At 35.4% G+C, this 19716-nt stretch overlaps 1 protein-coding gene across 1 annotated transcript in view; it reads left to right on the top strand.

Annotated features, from left to right (window-relative positions):
* Window positions 1-12449: 12449 nt before the first annotated feature.
* LOC116634725 overlaps window positions 12450-19716 on the top strand; it is a 75991-nt gene continuing 68724 nt past the window's right edge. Inside the window, exons 1-5 of the mRNA XM_032408267.1 lie at window positions 12450-12847; window positions 13000-13149; window positions 15972-16044; window positions 16422-16532; window positions 18564-18677. Coding sequence (XP_032264158.1) covers window positions 13019-13149; window positions 15972-16044; window positions 16422-16532; window positions 18564-18677 — 429 coding nt within the window. The 5' untranslated portion in view covers window positions 12450-12847; window positions 13000-13018. The remainder of the gene's footprint in view (window positions 12848-12999; window positions 13150-15971; window positions 16045-16421; window positions 16533-18563; window positions 18678-19716) is intronic.

Below are 19716 nucleotides of genomic sequence, written 5' to 3'. Positions count from 1 at the left end.
TAAAGAATGTTTCTACCAGTGTATGTAAGTGTAGCCAATAGACAGTTCAAAATAAAGAAGAGAGGAATTTTTCCTGTATGTCCATCAGAAATAAAGCATTAACCATAATTAACTCATTTCGTCCTAGGTAATTCTTGTTTTTCTGATTTGGGGTGGAGCACTCAATTTCACAAAGTCATTTGCTTCTGGATTTTAAAGAATCGTAGAAATCCTGATGTTATCTTTTGGTAGTCTGACCTGGTATCTTTTTGTCATGCTGATATCAGTTTATACTGAAAAATCTGTTTCCATGAGTCTACCCCTATAGAGTCAATAATTATGAGTGTGGTAAAAGTCTTTACTGAGGCTTTCATTCTTTTCATGTTTCTTCCAGAAGACTCGGTTTTTGGCCTGTAGCTTATCACAGAGACTTCAGGCAAATGTAAGAAAAAAGCATAAACTGTGGATGACAAGACGCAATGGCTTAGGTTAATTTGTAAAGGCCACAATACTAGAATAGTGGGGAGTGGAATCATTTTTTTCTGAAGTAACACATAATCATTTTGTAAGGTTTTAGTAAATGATTATCCTGAGAGGAAAAATACATTTATAGACAGAGTAGGCATTAAATTTCGTTTATCTCATAAAATATTTTAGGATTGTCACCTGCAAACAAAATGTTCTTTTTAAAAAAATCAACTTTTAAAAATAGTTACAGTGCCAATCTTTGTATATGGACAGGTGTATGCTTCTGTCCAACCTGAAAGTTAAATTGCTAAAAATATCTTTAAATTTATAGTAATACGTTTTACTTAAATGTAATTAACTTAGGTTAAACTCCTCTTACTGTTGTATAAGTTTTTTTCATCTATAGGAGAGGATAAGCAGGATGACTTTTACAGTAGTTTTGAGCTAATAAAAAATCTGCAGTATACCAACCAAACATATCTAATTATTTTAAGTATTCCTCCTTTTATAGGATAAATTAGCAAAACTTTGGGGCTGTCTAGCAACTCTTTGGGAAACCCCAAAGAAAATCTTTATGTAAAAGACATAGTAATAGTTTATAATTCTGAATTTCGGGACTGAATTTGGGAAATGCCATATCAAAAAATGTTATCAGAGGAGAAAATACATGAGTAAGTGACGACAGAAAAAAGGTTACAGGCAATATTTAAAATAAAGTCAGCATCAAGTAATGATACTAGAAATTTTTCAGGGCACCTGGGTGACTCAGTTGGTTAAGCGGCTGCCTTCAGCTCAGGTCATGATCCCGCAGTCCTGGGATCAAGCCCTGCTTTGGGGCTCCCTGCTCAGTGGGGAGTCTGCTTCTCCCTCTACCCCTCCCCCCTGCTTACGCGCTCTCTCTCCCTCTCTCTCTCTCTCTCTCTCTCTCTCTCAAATAAATAAAATCTTAAAGAAACTTTTTCAGAGGCAAAGGACTTTTGTTTAAAAAATAGTTCAAGGGTATGACAAAGCACAAAATGTTAGGTTCTCAAGACTATTTTGGTAATGTAAGAAAACTCTGCTACTTGGGCACTAAATATCTTTTAACTGCTTTTTGTTCAGAGTAAACATACTCATGGATTTAATTTGTCAATTTAACAGAAAGAAAATCCAAATTCTAGTTTTACTTTTTGGGGATGCCATCCATGTTTTATAGAATAGGATTCACGAATCTTTTTCTCCATCTTATGAATAAATTCATTTTTATCTAGCTAACTTTATAAAATAAGTTAATACATTTTTATGTTTCTTTCAAATTCATTATTTGCAAATATTAAAAACCAAGACAAAGTCCATTTTCCTTCATACCTTCTACAACCTGTTGTATACCCTCAAATTTGGCTTTTAATATTTTCTGTCACATTCTGGCACAACCAGACAATTTGACTTTAAGATAAAATCAATCTCTTCCCATGATAGGCAAATAAAAATTTATCACTTTGCATTTATACCTCTTGACAGATTCACAAACATTATTTTACATGTCTTTCAAAAAAGAACATGTATACCAACATATCTCAGTTTTTCATATGTATCTTTTCAACCTATTAAGTAATGGTCATTTACAGCGTATAAAAACAAAAGGCAGGGGTATCTTAAAACTGTTTGTTGACCCAAGATTTATTTTGTGCTCTACAAATGAGTTGCTTAGATATAACTTATATCCAAAGATTATTAATTAAATGAGTAACTCAATTTAATATTAGTTTAGAAATTAGAAAAGTATCTATAAAGTTAAATTACTTAGGCTTTCTATGAGAAGACAAACCCAAGTCTTGCATAAGTTAGAATAGTATACTAACATTTTAATTCACACTGTCATTAAATCAGGAAGAAGACATATAGCTGTTTTAAAACAGCATTATTAAACCAGTGTAATTTGTGCAAGGATTCCTTTTGATTAGGAATGTGATTACTTAAACTTTTCTATTTTTCATACTAAATATTTAGGAACTCTTCAAGTTTTGTTTAAAAGTACTAAAGTTTTCTTTCTATTTTTCTCTGGGCTATCAATTTGCATTTCATTACTTATCTTGTCAACTTGTAAACAAGGCTATTTTTGTGGTAATTTTCCAATCAGATTGTAGGTTGAGCTGGAAGCACAACTTTAGATTTATTAATACCTTATTTTTGGGCACCAAGCTCTTTCTCACATCTTTACCTGGTTCATTTGTTTATTTATGCTTTCCTACTTTCTTTTTTTTTTTTTTTTAAGATTTTATTTATTTATTTGACAGAAAGAGACACAGCGAGAGAGGGAACACAAGCAGGGGGAGTGGAAGAGGGAGAAGCAAGCTTCCTGCCGAGCAGGGAGCCCGATGCGGGGCTCGATCCCAGGACCCTGGGTCATGACCTGAGCTGAAGACAGACTGAGCCACCCAGGCGCCCCCCTATTTTCTTTTGAGAGAAAAGAGAGTAAAAGTTATGCAACCAAACTTTTTAGATTTCTTGCAGAGACTGTGAAACTCTAGGCGAGTCAAGAAGCAATTATTCTCATTCCATCACAAATTCAGGCTTATTTGTAGAATGGTTGTACCATTCAAGCAAAACCTTCTCTAAAGTCTCTACCCTTTGCCCTAAAACCAGGTAAAAACAGTTTCAAATTTTACTCATTATGTATATTTTGTTCTTTTTTATGGTAAATTTGTCTGTTGGAATTGGATATCCCTATATAGTGTGTTCAAATGACAGCTTTTATGGCCCATCAATCTCTAATAGTGTCCCAAGGGACAGAGAAAGTTGGCTTCAGAGAAGGTTTATAATTGTAAATAAATAGACTATTGTAGAAAGCTATGCCTTTCTTTTTTGAGGAGGAAAGGCCTTTTAAAAATACACTAAAAGAACCAACAACTTTGGTTTTATAACATTAGCCACAGATGGATCAAATGTAATCAAAGTACAAAAAACTCATTGGCTGGTGGTTGCATCTCCAGATCTCCGATAGCTGCTCTCCACCCCAGTAGACACAAAAATATTTTTATCTTGATTTGAATCAGAGTGGCACACAACATGAAAAACAACATAGAGAGTTTCACCAATGGTAAGGCAGCAATAAAACAAATCAGTACTGTATTGAGTGATATGAGCAACTTTCCAACCTACTAGTGAAGCCAGTTATCGGTTTGACTAAATCAAGGTCTCAAGACCTAGGGGCAAAGAAAGATATATCTCAAATGACAGGTCTGGTCTTTATGAAGTAACAAATGACAGGATATTTGATTGTATTTTATGTTTGTCTTGAGGATTCTGTTAGCTCCTGTCATTTGAGATATATCTTTCTTTGCTATATTATCAACATTGCTGCTGCCAAAGGAGAAATAGGGGTTGTGTACAAATCAGAACCAGCATGAAAACCAGGACACAAAAACCAAACAAATGGTCATAAAAAGAAATAGAATCAACTAGATTAAAACCCTATTTCCACAGGAGATTCTCCCTAGGACTAGAAAAAAGTATACCTCAAAGAATCCTTGAGTTGCAGTTTACTCGGCTCTGGCTAGTGAATACACCTCTGGTAGATAAATACATAAAATCTTGGTAGAACCTATAGCATTGTCAAAGAGATACTCAGAGACAAAGCATTTAGTAAAGAAAAGTTTACTTTCAAGGAAAATTTATAAGAAACTCCTAAGTTTTAAAAGGTCTGGTTCACCAAATAAAAGAATACGAGAGGGGAAAAAACCCACAAAATTACCAACCTCGTTAGCTTATAGTTAGTCTGCTCATGGTAGAAAAGATAGCAATTTTCTCACATGGTTGTCATAGCTACAAAGGTTATCACAAGTTTTCAGCTATCAACATTGCAAAAGTTGATGATAAAATTGCTTTTATGAGGGAGTCAGTACTTATAAACAAAACTTAAGGGATTCTTTTATTTTGGGAAAGTGAACCAGACACAGTGACTCTGTTTTTGTTTGCTTTTTGCTCTCACTGTGCAAGTTGTTTTATTCTCTGATTATGATGTATACACACTGATACAGCAGAGCAATGTGTCAGTTTTGCTTCTACACATGCGTCTTTTGGTCCTTGGTAGTTGAAAACCCTTTCACAAACAAATACTGAGGTAGTTATTATAACTTAAGGGAAAAGACCTAGTAATACAGGGGGAAAAGGCCAAGTTTAAGGGAGGTACTTTGGAGAATGGATTTTTTTTTTTTTTTAAGAAATTGTCATATCCTTGTGGACAAACTAATAAAAACTTTGGATTAATGGGATTATAATACTAATGACTAACACAAATCATAAAAATTTGATTTTGACTGAGAAAAAAGACTAGAGAGAAGGGGTAGAACAAAGTTAAATTTGCCTAGCCTTTCAGTGAGAAGTTAATTTGATTCAAAAGCTGACTTTGTCAGACTCAAGGAAAAATACAGGCAGAATTCCATACTTCACAAATTTGTATAACACTAAGTGGATTGAGGTTCATTTAACCCATATCCCTTTGATGAGCCTCATCTTCCAAACTGACAAACAGGTTGCTTTTTCCCAGAGACCTGTTGGACCAGCTTTTCTCAAAATGGGAGCTGTGATTCATTAGTGGATCCTGACAATAGTGAGCTCTGACCAGAAGTTTGTTTTTAATGAAATAGAGTAGAAAATACATTATCTGTAGTACTCCTCAAGTAAGTATTGAGACTTCTACTTTAGGTAGGATTTAGTAGAAAGACCAGGCTCCCACTGAAACAAATAAATAACAAAGTCATAGGTTTTAAATTGTTGGAAAATTGTGGGCGCAACAAAGCCTAGAAGAACTAAATTTCTAGAGAAGGAAAAGCTCTCCTGGGTGAGTTAACAATCTCTGGCTGTTTTATTCCTTAGATCATTTACCAATTCTGGTCGTATTGACTGTTTTGGGCATAGGGATTCTAATGAGACAAGAAGAAGCCAGATGAGTTTTTGAAGACCATAGGTGCAGACATGCCAGATTTGAATCTAAAGAAGTCTCAAATATACCATGGATTTTTGCTGAATGTTGGAGTATAAAAGACCCTGGTGAGCAGGTCCAGAAAGGCAGAATAAAATCTTCAATTTTATGATGCTTAGGAGATAAATTCCTTTTAGAGAGAGGGACTGCACCAAACATACAACAGGTCTCTCCCTCAAGTTTTTGCCAGATATTGAACTTGATGTTGTGGGAGACTAAGCTCAAAACTTTTGAAAGATAGAGTTTCAGGGATGAGGACAAAGAGAAAAGCCAACCTATCAATCAAAAGCTTCAGAAGGCCGTGCTCAAGAAGGAAACTGGATTGGAAGGGTAAAGTCTCTCCACAATGCTTAGGAGATGGACTCCCACCAGAGACAGAAAGCCAGCATGAAACACTTGCCCATTTTCCCTCTCAAGACATTTGCCAGATTTTGAAGTTGCATGAGGTAGGAGGCTAATAAGCTAAACTAAAATCTCTAAAGGGCAGAACTGATTCTCCCATAGTGTTTAAGGGCTGAAAGAGAGAGACCTGCCAAGCTATCAATCAAAAGTCCAGGTGAGTTACACCTGAAGAAAAAAGACAAAGAAGAGGTGAACTGAGTCTAATTAAAACCAGAATCCAGCCCCCAATCTAATTCAATTCCTGATGGGATGAAGATGATCAGTCCTTTAAATTATGCATCTGACAGAAGAAAGGGAGAAACTTTATGGGGGTAAATAACATCTATCAGTCCCATTGACTCTTTTATTTTTTTAAGATTTATTTACTTTAGATAGAGCATGGGGTGGAGGGGCAGAGAGAGAATCTCAAGCAGACTCCTCACTGAGCATGGAGCCTGATGCAGGGCTTGATCTCACGACCCTGAGATCACTATCTGAGCCGAAATCAAGAGTCGGTTGCTTAACCGACTACGCCACCCAGATGCCCCCCATTGGTTCTTTTATACACCAAATATAGCATATAATAAATTATAAGACTTGAGAAGATGTAGGAAAATATGAGTGATGAGAGAAAAGCAGATAGTAAAAGCAGACTCATAGATGATCCAGGTATTAGAATTAGCAGATAAGGACTTTAAAATTATACACACACACACACACACACACACACACATATAGGTGCACAAGGAAAAAGAGGAAAAGATGGGCAAATTGGATAAAATGATGGATAATTTTGGCAGATTTGGAATCTATAAAATAATATGCATTATAAAATTTAAAAATACAACATCTAAAATTGAGAATTCACTGGATAGTTTGTTTTTTTAAATAGCTTAGACTAAGCAAAAAATACAGTTAGTGAACTTGAGGACAGATAAATAGAAAATATCAAAAAAGGCACAGAAACAAAAAATGGGATGAATAAAACTGAGTAAAAGAGACACGTGGAATATAGCTAAATAATCAAATGTATGTTTAATTAGAGTCCTAGAAGGATAAGAATGAAAGAGAATGGGGCAGAAGCAATATTTGAAGAGATAATAGTCAAGAAATTTCCAAAATTGATGAGTCACATCGGCCCCAACATTAAAGGTCAGTGAACCCCAATACACAGCAAGGATATATACAAAGGAAGCCACAATTAAATACATTACAGTTGAAACTCTGAAAGACAAAGATAAAATCTTAAAAGCAGCAAGAGAAAACAAGACACATTTACTTTCTACAAAAGGAACAGTAAGACAGATGACTGATTTTTTTACTGAAATTATGGAAGCTGAAAAGAATAAAAAGACATTTAAAGTGCTAAAAGAAAAAAATTTATACCTAATTAAAATATCCTTTAGAAATCATGGTAAAATAAAGATTTATTCAGACAAAAGCTGGGAGAATTCATCATCAGCAGACCCACACTATAAAAAATATTAAAGGTAGTTCTTTAGACTAAAGGAAAATTAACTCAAATGGCAACACAGGTCTTAAGGAAAAAAAGAGAGGCAGAAAAAATAAATATATGATTACATTTTTTAAATTGTATTTCAAATCAGCAAAAATAAAACATGTTGTGGAGTTTATATGCAGAAGTAAAAAAAAAACAGCTGCATGAATTGTAGGAAGGAGATAAATGGGCATAAAGCATTGTAAGGCTTTTATTCTTTGGACAGTGGTGTAAAAAAAAAAAAAAAGTGCTAGAGAGGCACCTGGGTCGCTCAGTCAGTTGAGCATCCAGCTCTTGGTTTTGGTTCAGGTCATGATCTCATGGGGCATGAGACCAAGCCCCATATCCAGTTCTGCTCTTAGTGGGGAGTCTGCTTGAGATTCTCTTCCTCTCTGCCTCCCCCCACTTGTGTGTATGCTCTCTCTTGCTCTCAAATAAATAAATCTGTTTTTAAAAAATGCTAGCTTAATGTAGGCTGTAATAAGCCAAGGATGCATATTGAAATCTAGAGGAATGATTATCAAAGCATAAGTATTATCAAAGGAGCAGTATAAATATCATCTGGGAATTTTTTAGAAGTAAAAATTCTCAGTCCTCCCTAGACCTATTAAATTATAAACTTTAGAAGTAGGGCCTAGAAATCTATGTTGGAACAGTCCTCTAAGTCATTCTGATGCACACTAACATTTGAGAACCACTGTTCTGGGTAATTACCAAAAGAAAATAAATAGGTATAATTAAGAACCTAAAAGAAGAGGTAAAACAGAATAATAAAAACACTTGATTAATCCAAAGTAATGAGAGAAAGGAGGAATACAGGAAGAAAGCATAGAGAGAACAAATAGAAAAATAAAATGAATAAAATACATAGTAAGATTGTGAATGTCAACCCAACAGTTATCACATTAAATATAAATGAACTAAATGCTCGAATTAAAAGACAAGATTTTCAGATTGGACTCAAGAAACAAAAAGGCACAGATAATTTAAAAGGATTAAGAAGATATACCATGTAAACACTACCCCCCCAAGTGCTTGTGTGATTGTATTACTAATACATAAATTTGACTTTAAGAAATATTACTAAAGATGAAGATGTCATAATGACAAAAGTTTCAATAAAGAAAATCCTTATAATCCTATTAGTAGGCAGCCAATAATAACACTTCAAATATATAAAACCAAATATCAGAACTAAATGGAGAAATACACAAATCCACAATCATTGCCAAAGATTTTAATGTACATATCTCAATATCTCATTAAAAATCAGACCCAAAATCAGTAACAATATAAAAGATTTGAACATTATGAAACAACTCGATCAACTGACCTATGTAGATCACTAGTCCCAACAACAGAATATATATTCAAGTGTACATGGAACATTTACCAAAATAGACCATATGTTAGGTCATAAAACAAGCTTAAGATATTTTTAAAAATTGAAATCATGCAGAGTATGTTCTTAGGCCATGATGAAATCACACTGAAAACTGACCAAAAAAAAAAAAAAAAAAAAAAGAACTTCTAAATGATCATGGATAATGGAAATTAGAAAATATTTAAATAAGAAATAATGAAAGCACAACATCCAAAATGGTGATGTAGCTAAAGCAATGCTTAGAAGGAAATTTATCTAAAACTTCAAATCTCAAGAGCTGGGAAAAGAAGAGCAAATTAAATCCAAGATAGTAAAAAGAATGGTATAATAAATGATTAGTAATAACATGTAAATAATAAATAATAAATGAATAATAATTCAATGTAATTGGTACACTGAATTTATTATACCAATGAGTTAATTGATATAATAAATGAATAGAAATAAATAATATGTGAATCATAATAAATGAGCAGAAAGTCATGAAAGATAAAGCAGACATAAATAAACTAGAATAAACACAATAAAACTAAATATCACCCGGGGCACCTGGGTGGCTCAGTCGTTAAGCGTCTGCCTTCGGCTCAGGTCATGATCCCAGCGTCCTGGGATCGAGCCCCGCATCAGGCTCCCTGCTCCGCAGGAAGCCTGCTTCTCTCTCTCCTGCTCCCCCTGCTTGTGTTTCCTCTCTCGCTGTGTCTCTCCCTGTCAAATAAATAAATAAAATCTTTAAAAAAAAAACAAAACTAAATATCACTCACTTAAAAAGATTAGTGAAATTATTAAATTTCTAATAAAACTGATCAAGATAAAATAACAAGTAAAGAAATTATCAGTATTAGGAATGTAAAAGGAGACAGCACTACACATCCTACAGACATTAAAAGGATAAATGACTTCAAAGGACATCAAGAAGGTGAAAATATTTTCCACAGAATGGGAGAAAATATTTGCAAATCATGTATCTGATAGAAGACATGTATCTAGAATATATAAAGAACTCTTATAACTCATCAGTAAAAAAACCTTAAAGCTCAAATAGCAGATGGGCAAAGAATCTGAATAGTCATTTCTCCAAAGAAGATATACAGATGACCAACAAGCACATGAAAAAATGCTCAGTATCATTAGCATTAGGAAAATGCAAATCAAAGCCTCAAAGAGATACCACTTTGCATCCACTAGAATGATTAAAATAAAAAAGATAGATAACAAATGTTGACAAAGATGAGGAAAAATTGGAACCCTCATATGTTGCTGGTGAGAATATAAGATGGTGCAGCTGCTTTGGAAGACAGCTGGCAAAACTTTTACATAAAAGCATTGTTCATAATATCAAAAAAGTGGAAACAACCCAAATTTCCTTCAACTGATGAACCAATAAGCGAAATGTGGACTAGCCATATAATGGAATATTATTCAACCATAAAAATGAATGCTATATCTGTATGTTAGCTAACTGGAATTTAAATTTTAAAAAAAGGAATGATACATTGATACATATGAAAACAGAGATGAACCTTGAAAACATGTGAGGGGCACCTGGGTGGCTCAGTTGGTTAAGTGTCTGACTCTTTGTTTTAGCTCAGGTCATGATCAAATGGCTCGTGGGATTGAGCCCCAAGTCAGGCTCCACACTCATGGGGAGTCTGCTTGGGGATTCTCTGCCTCTGCTCCTCCCCCAACTCAAGCACATGTTGCTCTCTCTCTTTTTCTCTCTAAAATAAATAAACAAATGTTAAAAAGAAAAAGAAAAAAACCCATTATGTGAAATAATAGAAGCCAGTCACAAAAGACCACATATTGTATGATTCCATGTATATAAAATTTCCAGGCTGGACAAATCTATAGAAGATAGAAAGTAGATTAGTGGTTGCCTATTGCTGGGGGTAGGAGACTCAGAAAAATGGGGAGAAACTGCTAATGGATATGGGATTTCTTTTGGGAGATGAAAATGTTCTAAATGGATTCTGGTGATGGTTGTACAACCCTGTGAATACACTAAAAATTATTGAATTGTTCATTCTAATTGTGTTAATTGTATGGTGTGTTAACTATATCTTTCAAAAGCTGTTCAACATATGAAAGGATATTATGAACAACCTTACACCAAAAAAAAATTATCTACTTAGATGAAATGTTCTTTTAAAAATTTGTTAAACACAAAAAGAAATAGAAAATATGAATACTCATAATCTGTTAAAGATGTTGAATCTGTAATTTAAAATCCTCCCATAAAGAAAATGTCAGGCTGAGATGTTTCATAGGTAAATTATTCCAAATACTTAAGGATGGAATAATACCAAAATTACTTTGATTGATGGGCGTAATCCATTTACATTATTATAATTACTGATATATTTGAACTTATTTCTACCATACTTCTTTTTTTCTTTTTCTTTTTCTGATTTCTATTGGATTTACAAGACCCATTCCTACCCCTCACCTCCACTTGTTTGAGAGGGTCTAGGTTGCATTTCTATTCTTTCTGTAGTCACCTTGAAGTTTTTAACGTAGTATTTTCCTAGCAGAGTCTAAAGTTACTCAGTAATTCTCTTCTAAACATGCCTGCTTTAAGCCCATCAAAGCACACTTTAACCAGCCATTGAACACCCACAAACGCTGCTCAAGCTAATCTTACTATCTTTGTCTTAGAGTTTAGATTTTACCACTTTTAAACAGGTTTTTTAAATTTATTTACAATCAAGAGTTAACTAAATGTACTTTTTTTTTTTAAAGGCCACTGAACTAATTTTTGAGAATCTCTTTTCTGAGACTTTAAAAGAGGGCCCGGTGCCTGCCTGACACAGAGTAGGTGCTCAGTAAATGGAATCCGCCGTACCCTGCCTTCCAGCACACACAGTTGTCTCTTTAGCACTAGATGTGAGCGCTCAGCAGGCATAGATTCCAGGGTTGGATCCATTTCATGGACAGTTGTCAAAGACTGACCTCTCCTTATGTTAATTTTGTGAGTACTGTACTTGATTGTGCAGTATGCTAAACGGTGCAGGATTAAATGTTCTCATTTCTGAGCTGTGAAGTGTTGAAACTGATCAGGAAATGAAGGCAGAATGTCCATCCTCTGGGAGAAGAATCAGCCAGTCTATGTGGCCGCCACTCTTGGCTGCTGATTGGAATGTAGCTGTTAAGGCAGCTGTTTAACTGTTTGCCCAACTTGAAAGGATACTGCCAAGTGGCAAATACTTTTCATAACAACATTTTACTTTTGCTAAGAACAACAATGCATTTTATTGAGCTCCAGCAGTGTGCCAGACATGACAGATTTATGACTCAGCAGGTTCACAACCTAGACTGAGCATGAATGCTCATTTCCATTTTTGATATTTATAAAAAGAATAAATAGGCCCCAAAGGAAGCCTCTACACAAAACATCTCTACAGCTTAATTATTTGTTGGAGTGATAGCAGATTAACTTGTGAAAATGAAATATCTCTGAAAGGAAAAATGAAAACCTAGAAATGTCAAAGGAAAAGGGGAAAGGGTTAAATATTTTAAGCCTCTCTAATGTGACCCAAGGGTTATTTCACCCCACCTGTCCAGGACAGACAGTAGCACAGGAAACACACCATCTTCTGCATCCCCTGCATTTCATGGGTCTCATTCTGGGTCATGCAGTTAATCTATGCTGTTAGTTAGAATACTGACACAAAGTACTTAGGAAACAACTGTGTTGCATTTGACAGGCTGTGAACGGGGTGGGGTAGGGCTAGGGGATTATCAACTATTTTATTTAATGGTAAAAGCAGTGTGCCAAATATGAACATTCAAAATTAAGAAAACACACTTAAATGCTTAAGTATGATTTTCTTCCAAACTCCAAAGTGCATAGATCATGATCATGTTAGGTTGCTTTCCATACTCAATATATTCTCCCTAGTCAGAAGTTCACGCCTTCAAAAAGGCTTATGGAAAAGGGCTCTAGGCATTAGAGGGATCCTGTACACACCTATTGTTTGTTCCACTTGAAATGATACTAGAAGAAAGCCTTAACCAACATTAATAGCATTTCGTGTGCAATTCCCACAAACCTTTATGAAGACTACAGGTTTTGAACTAGAGGGATGCCCTCTCATTTATGCCTTCTCATCATCAAAGCTGGAGTGGAGATGTTTCTGAAGGTGAACTGGGCTGAACAAAGGAATGGTCAATGGAGGTTCTAATTTCTTTTTTCTCTACTGTTAACTAAATCATAGATGACAACAGTCTAGTCAGCCTGTTTCCTCAAATTGCAAAAGCACACATTTTCACAAAGTTGACATGATTTCTTGAAGAAAGATAGACAAGCTTTGTACTCTTGTTTTTCAGGGATAGAGTAAAGTGGTAAATGCAAATCATGGATGAAATTTATAAGATCGCTTCCACAGAAAGGATCCAGCAGTTAGAAAAAGAACTGTCTGTGCAACTGACTGAACTGAAGTCTGCAATAGAAGAACAGGAGACTCATGGAGCTTACAGGTGAATAGTAGTAGTGAGAAGGCATGGTCTTCAGGGGCTTTAGCCCCCACTTTTGCCCCATAATCTCCATCAGCTCCCTCTTCTTTTTATATAGACAACTAGCATTATCTCAAGCTCAGATTTTATGGCTGTCTGTAAGTGTTCCCTATATTTCTAGAATTGCCAAGGCATTTAGAAGCAATGTCCTACCAAAGAAAATAGAAAAGTGCTTTTTACATTTCACAAATACCATTGTCTTAAAGTTCCAGAAGCTATTATACAAATCATACTCACTGAAAACCAAGGTCTCATTTTACCCAAAAATATTTTCATTGAATTTGACCTTGATTTTGATGAGAAATATAAAAACTGAAATAATGCTAGGTATTTGGTAATGAGTTCTGCAAAATGGTATTTTATTAAGGAGCTCTTCTATAGGTAAATGTTGGCAATAATATCAATCTCTTCTAGAGAAATAGGGTAACCAGATCAGCCCCTAAGTTGTAAGTCTCATGGGCTCAGGACCTTCAAATCCCTCTATTTCTATTACTGCCACAATTGATCAAGAGGAACAATATGAGGTCTCTGTTAGGCTGAGTAGCCAAGTAAATACAATGTGGATGGTGAGGGTGGGAAAGGGAAGATCAGTTGAAAAAGCAGTAAGTAGGTGCATTACTACCTCACTCCAAAGATGATTCTGAAGAACCAGTATTAGTGTGTTTTATAATTTGGTATTTAAAGCCATTGGGTGTAGGAAGCAGATCAAAGATTGTATGATGAAGTGAAAAGGTAATGGAATCATGCAAGCCATAAATTCTCCCAACTTTGGTTTCTTTCTGTGAAAAATGAGGTTATAGATATGTACCTTGCCTATCTTATAAGGATCAAGTAAGATAATGCACGTTAAAGCACTTTGAAAACTAGAAGACACCATACAAAGATCAAGTTACAATTGATATTGTTACATCTTAAATGTCTGAGTGTCAAACAAGTGACTCCTCTTTGTACATTGTCCTGAAGTCTCTTTTATCTTTCAGAATAGAGTGATGGGAAATCTCTGGACCCTTGTATTTTTCTACTCCCCCAAACCACTAAACACTGCACCTGGAAGAATCTACCTATTAATCTGACAAATACTGAGCAACTTCTGTTTGCCAGGTGTTGTACTAGGTTCTGGAGTCCAAGGAAAATGTAAAATGTCCACTTCTAATAATCACTTTAGTATTCTCCTTCCCCACCAGATTGAAAAAATTTATTGAGAACTGTAGGATAATGATGCCTTGGTCATTTTTCTTTTTACATTCTTTCATCAATTTATCCCCATGAGTTCAAGTCTTTATAGTGGTTAAGTATCTCATAAATGCTTGCTGAATGAATAAATGAATGAATGTATGTTGAATAAACAATACTTGATGAACAAATAGGTGAATCTCTTTTTTGTGGGTTGACATACTCACCACCAATCTCATTCATAGACACTTTGAGACTAACTGAGATGAAAAACATGATTTGAGTAAGGGAAGGTTCAGCAGCTAAGCCCAGGACACTGCCCAATCTTCTAGCATGCCAAAGAAATTCAAAGACAAGAGGGCAGGAAAGGGATGAGCTTCCTCTGTTTCCCTGACTGCCTGTTCCCTTTCTAGTTGGTTACTGATTCTTGACCTCCATGAGGCTGCAGCCAGGATTCAGGTACCCAGGAATCACAGAAATTATAGCTTTGATTTAGTAATGCATTTACTCTTAAGGCCCTTTCAGAGCTTGCCTCAATTTTTTTTTTTTTAATCAAAGCCAAGGTGTGAGGAGATAAGGGAGGCATTATCTCCAACTTCATTTGGGAATTCAACACAAATGGCTCAATGAGTTGCTTCGAGTCATGTGGCTGAGGGACCTCCTGACTGGTCTTTTCACAGGACCACTGTCCCCAGTGAGGGGAAGAGCTGACAAGTGTACAAACTAACAGTCTATTTTAATCTTTCCTTAAAACTTACCCACGGGGACTAATAGGGTCATATGAACAATATTAACCTAAATTCCGCTGCCTACCATCCCTCTCAAGTCTCTAGGTGGTTTCTTACATGTGTTTCACAGCTACCTGCTGTGGTTTCCTTGCCAGTGTTTGCAAGGTTTCACTTAAGGAAGTGATGTCTACATCAGGGGTGCTGTCCCCTGATGTTCCCAGAGCTGCCAAGCCTTGCTGTGTGTGTCTTACCCCAAATGGGGAGAGCTCCCTTCTTCCTGCCACAGGATCCCACACCATTCCTGGGCCCCACAGCAGTGCTGCTTGTGCCTTCTCACGTCAGAGCCCATCGTGCAAACAACTCCTTTGTGACTAGGCTCGGATGATAGAATTCGGTTAAAAAAAATTCCCAAAGTATTTCATGTTTGATAAATCAGCAAGAACACAGAAATAAAAACATTCTGTTTAAATTATAAGAGTCTAGTTTTATGTAGGGTGAGAGATGTCTGATGAGCACTTGTTAGAGCTGAGGTTACTGGAGGAAATACAGGTGGGGGAAAGAAAAATCTCCACCACTTTGCCTCTTCCTGTATTCTGGAATTGAAACCAGAGAGGTAAATCATGGGTAGTAGGAAAGACCCTGTTTGGGGTGAAGAAGAAAATTGGCCCAGGGAAAAGGTTAGCAAACATGAGGTATACACAAGAGAGATTCAGACTATGACAGAAGCATGTGATCTTTACATGCTCTCAATAATCCACCCTAATATGACATAGTTATTTAGAAATTAGCAGTTGTGAAGAGTTACAGATTAATCAGGGCCTGTCTGTAATTTCGTTTATGACAGTTTCTATAATTACAGCGTCTATTGCATAAATCTTTCTACAGCTCTGTTCGAATACCAAAGGACATTTCTTACTTTAGAAGAGAAAGGGAACTGGCTCTAAAGAAAACTTTACAGGTGAGTAGGAGTGTGTAATTGTAATACACAACTGTATTGTAATACAACAATATGTTGGATTTTCCTAACTTTTTGGAAACATTTAGCAGGAAAACTTTATTTTTGCAAACAACCAGCTGATGTTATTGACAGTGTTATGAGAACAAAACAGCCCAATACTCACTACTAGATCAGAGCAGGCCACTACTTCTTTGGAGATACTTACTTTTTGTGATATTTTAAAATTTTACAGTTTCTTGATTTGTGATATTAAAATTTGTTATATTGTAACTGAGGTATAACAGTATAATGTGTTGTATGTCATTTGCTGTCATAAACAATGATAATTTTACTTCCTTACTTCTTTTTGTTTGCCTGCTCTGTTGCCCTGGGTTCAGGTGGCTGAGTCAAAGTCCCTTGTTGTTCAAGCAGATGTCATGCAGAGGGAGCTAGAGAGCTGCCTAAGAAGAGAGTACACTCCTGAAAATTTACCTTTGCTTCTGTTGCAGGTAAGTCATGTTGCAACCTGAAAAACAGATCTGGAAATTAATAGAAATGTATAAACAAAGTTGGCTTTCTGGTATACCTCTGGCTAGGGTAGGATTTTCTCTACCTTGTAGTTTGCAGAACTTGATTAGTGTAAATTCTGTTCTTTGTCAGAGACCCATGTCATAGTTCAGTTCGGTTTAGTTATAGTCACTAATCAATTGATTTTCTATCAATTACTCCCTGTGCTGGTATTATGAGGCAATACAATACTAAGAAAGTCTCAGTCCTCAATGTTGGCTTAGCTAGGGAAGATATTTATGGAAATATCTTTTTATAAAATAACTCAAAATGTGGTAGAAAATGTTTTCTATAAGGATTATTATTGCAGCATTATCATAAAAGTGAAAAAATCAGAAGTGCCTACATATCTAACGCTAGGGGAAAGAGTTAGGAAAAACAGTATGAGACTTGATAGAATATTGTTCTGCCAATAAACATTTTTTAGCATAAGGAATTATTGTTTTTATGTAATGTTAGTGAACAAAAACTAACATGTCTGTGTGTGTCATAATAATGGTCACATAATATATATAGAAAAAATATATAGAAAAACCACTTGATGGACATTGATCAAAATGTTAGCAATCACTGTCTTTGGATGGCAGAACAACGAATTTCCTTTTTTTACTTTTATATATTTTCTAAATTTCTTATAATAGGCATGTATTGTTTTGATTTTTAAAATTCTTTGTTCTTTTGTTAGAAGTTATATCCTCATTATGCATACAAATTAGTTCATTAGCAACTAGTTAGCAATGAATGAATAAATGAATCACAAAGAAATAAAAGACATTGAGATTCTATTTGCAAGTTAAAGTTTTGTCATTATCTTCATCCAAGATTCTCTTTCCCTATCATTCTAGCACTCTTCATTCTTTTGTGTGTATCAGTGATTCTCAGGGGAGAGAAGGGGAGACTGGAGATGGTGGACATTTGGCGAAGTCTGGAGACATTTTGGGTTGTCACAATTTGGGAGTGGATTGCTACTGGCATATAGTGGGAAGAGGCCAGGGATGCTGCTAAACATCCAACTATGCACAGGACAGCCCCCACCACAAAGAATTGTCCAGTCCCAGATGTCAATAGTGCTGAGTTTGAGAGCTCTGCGCAGATTTCTGTAGCCCTTTCTCTGTATACTCTCCTCCTTTCTCTGTATACTCTCCTCCTTTCTCTGTATACTCTCCTCCTTTCTCTGTATACTCTCCTCCTTTCCAGTCCTGTGCCCTGCAGACTCCAGCTGACTCAGCCTCCTAGGCATCAATTTCTTTCTCCTTAACCCAGGGAGACCATTGTGCTCTGCTTGGGATTCCCTTTCTTACTCCCTGGTTCAGAAACTGCCTATTTCAGGCAGAAAACCAAGGTGATTGTAGGGCTCATTTCATTTGTTTCCTTTCTCTCAAGGACCACAGTCCTGCACTGTGTGTTGTCTTGGTCAGAAAATAGTTGTCTTGTTTATTTTGTCCTGTTTTCTAGTGGTGTATGATGGAAGGATGAGTCTGGTCCTACTTATTCCATCATAGCCATTATTATATTTATTATTGGAAATAAAACATCTAAATGGTTGGTTTATTTAACTATTTTTAAATCTAAATGAAATTTCTGGTCTAAGATTAAAAGCTATAATCTTACCTGTAATGTGCTTTGTATTTTTTAGTCTCATAACTTCAGTTTTTAAGAAATTTTGAGCTTAGCCTTAGACAATTGTATAGGCTTTTATATCACTGTTAATTGTTCACTAATTGATAATGAAACTATAATCTGTTAGATTGGCAACAGATCATATAGATTTAGAAATACATACTTGCTTTATTTAAAATTTAATGGTATCTTGAGCCAGGTTTCTTAATTTTATGATCTTCATGTAGAAAAATCTATCTTTCTGAAACAACCAGAGACTGATTTTCCTATTGTTAGTGTTCTTACGTCTTAATTCAGTCTTTCTACTATAATTGTATTCTAAGTGTTAATTTTTATTGTTGTTTCTGTTAAAGTATTATACAGAGAGAATTACCCAGCTGGCCCAGAGTAAATATTCACACATGCTTAGATGGAAGAGGTTTTGCCAGCACAGTAAGATTATGGAGCAACTTTATCCTCTTTACAAGGTAGGAAGCCTAGGAACAGAACCTTTGGGCTCTTTTTTTGTTAAGAAACAAAATGGTCAACAAGCCTATCAAGACATATTATTAAGTATAGTCATCATACCTGTACATTAGATCTCTAGACTTACTCATCCTACATAACTACAAATTTGTATCCTTTTGACCAATATTTCCCCACTCTCTAGCTCCTGGTAACCACTGTTTTACTCTCTGCGTCTATGAGTTTAACATTTTTTTAATTTGTCATGTAATCATACAGTATTTATCTTTCTCTGTCTCGCTTATTTCACTTAGTATAATGTCCTCCAGGTCCATTCTTAATGTCACAAGTGTTAGGATTTCCTTCTTTCCTTCTTTCTTTATTCCTCATAACTGAATAATATTCATATTCATATATTCAATTATAAATATATATGTATATATATATATATATATGCCACATGTTCTTAATCCATTCATCCATAAACAGACTCTTAGGTTGTTTCCATATCTTGGCTACTGGGGATAATGTTGCAGTGGACATGGGAATACAGATACCTCTTTGATATACTGATTTTGTTTTCTTCAGATATGTACCAAGAAGTGGGATTGCTAGATTATATGGTATTCCTATTTTTAATTTTTTGAGGAATCTCCATACTGTTTTCCATAATGGCTGTACCAGTTTACATTATTACCAACAATGTATCTTGTCCGTTTTTTTAAGTCATGGCTAAAGATGGGAAAGGAACTAATGGAAGCACCCATTTGCCTCTTTTGCCTGTGGCAGAAGATAATGGCACCTATTTTTAAGGATGAGATTTGAAGGAAACTTTGTATGATAGAAAATGCATTTTTCTTCATGGATTTGGCTTCCTCTGCTATAGATAAAAAGCTAAGAAGCCACCTTCAGTTACCAAACATCTGTATGCACTGACTCTTTGCTGAAGTCTCTTTCTCCTAAGAATGTAACTGCTGCTATTGTCAGTCAAATTCAGAATGTGAAAGTACTTTGATATTCCAAGAGCCTCTTATTTGGCCCCCAAACAGCATTACCCTACGC

Source organism: Phoca vitulina, unplaced genomic scaffold (genome assembly GCF_004348235.1).
Source record: "Phoca vitulina isolate PV1807 unplaced genomic scaffold, GSC_HSeal_1.0 scaffold9, whole genome shotgun sequence".
Classification (NCBI taxonomy): Eukaryota; Metazoa; Chordata; class Mammalia; order Carnivora; family Phocidae; genus Phoca; species Phoca vitulina.
The sequence above is the reverse complement of the archived record's forward strand: the minus strand, read 5'-3'. Positions and strand labels throughout refer to the sequence as shown.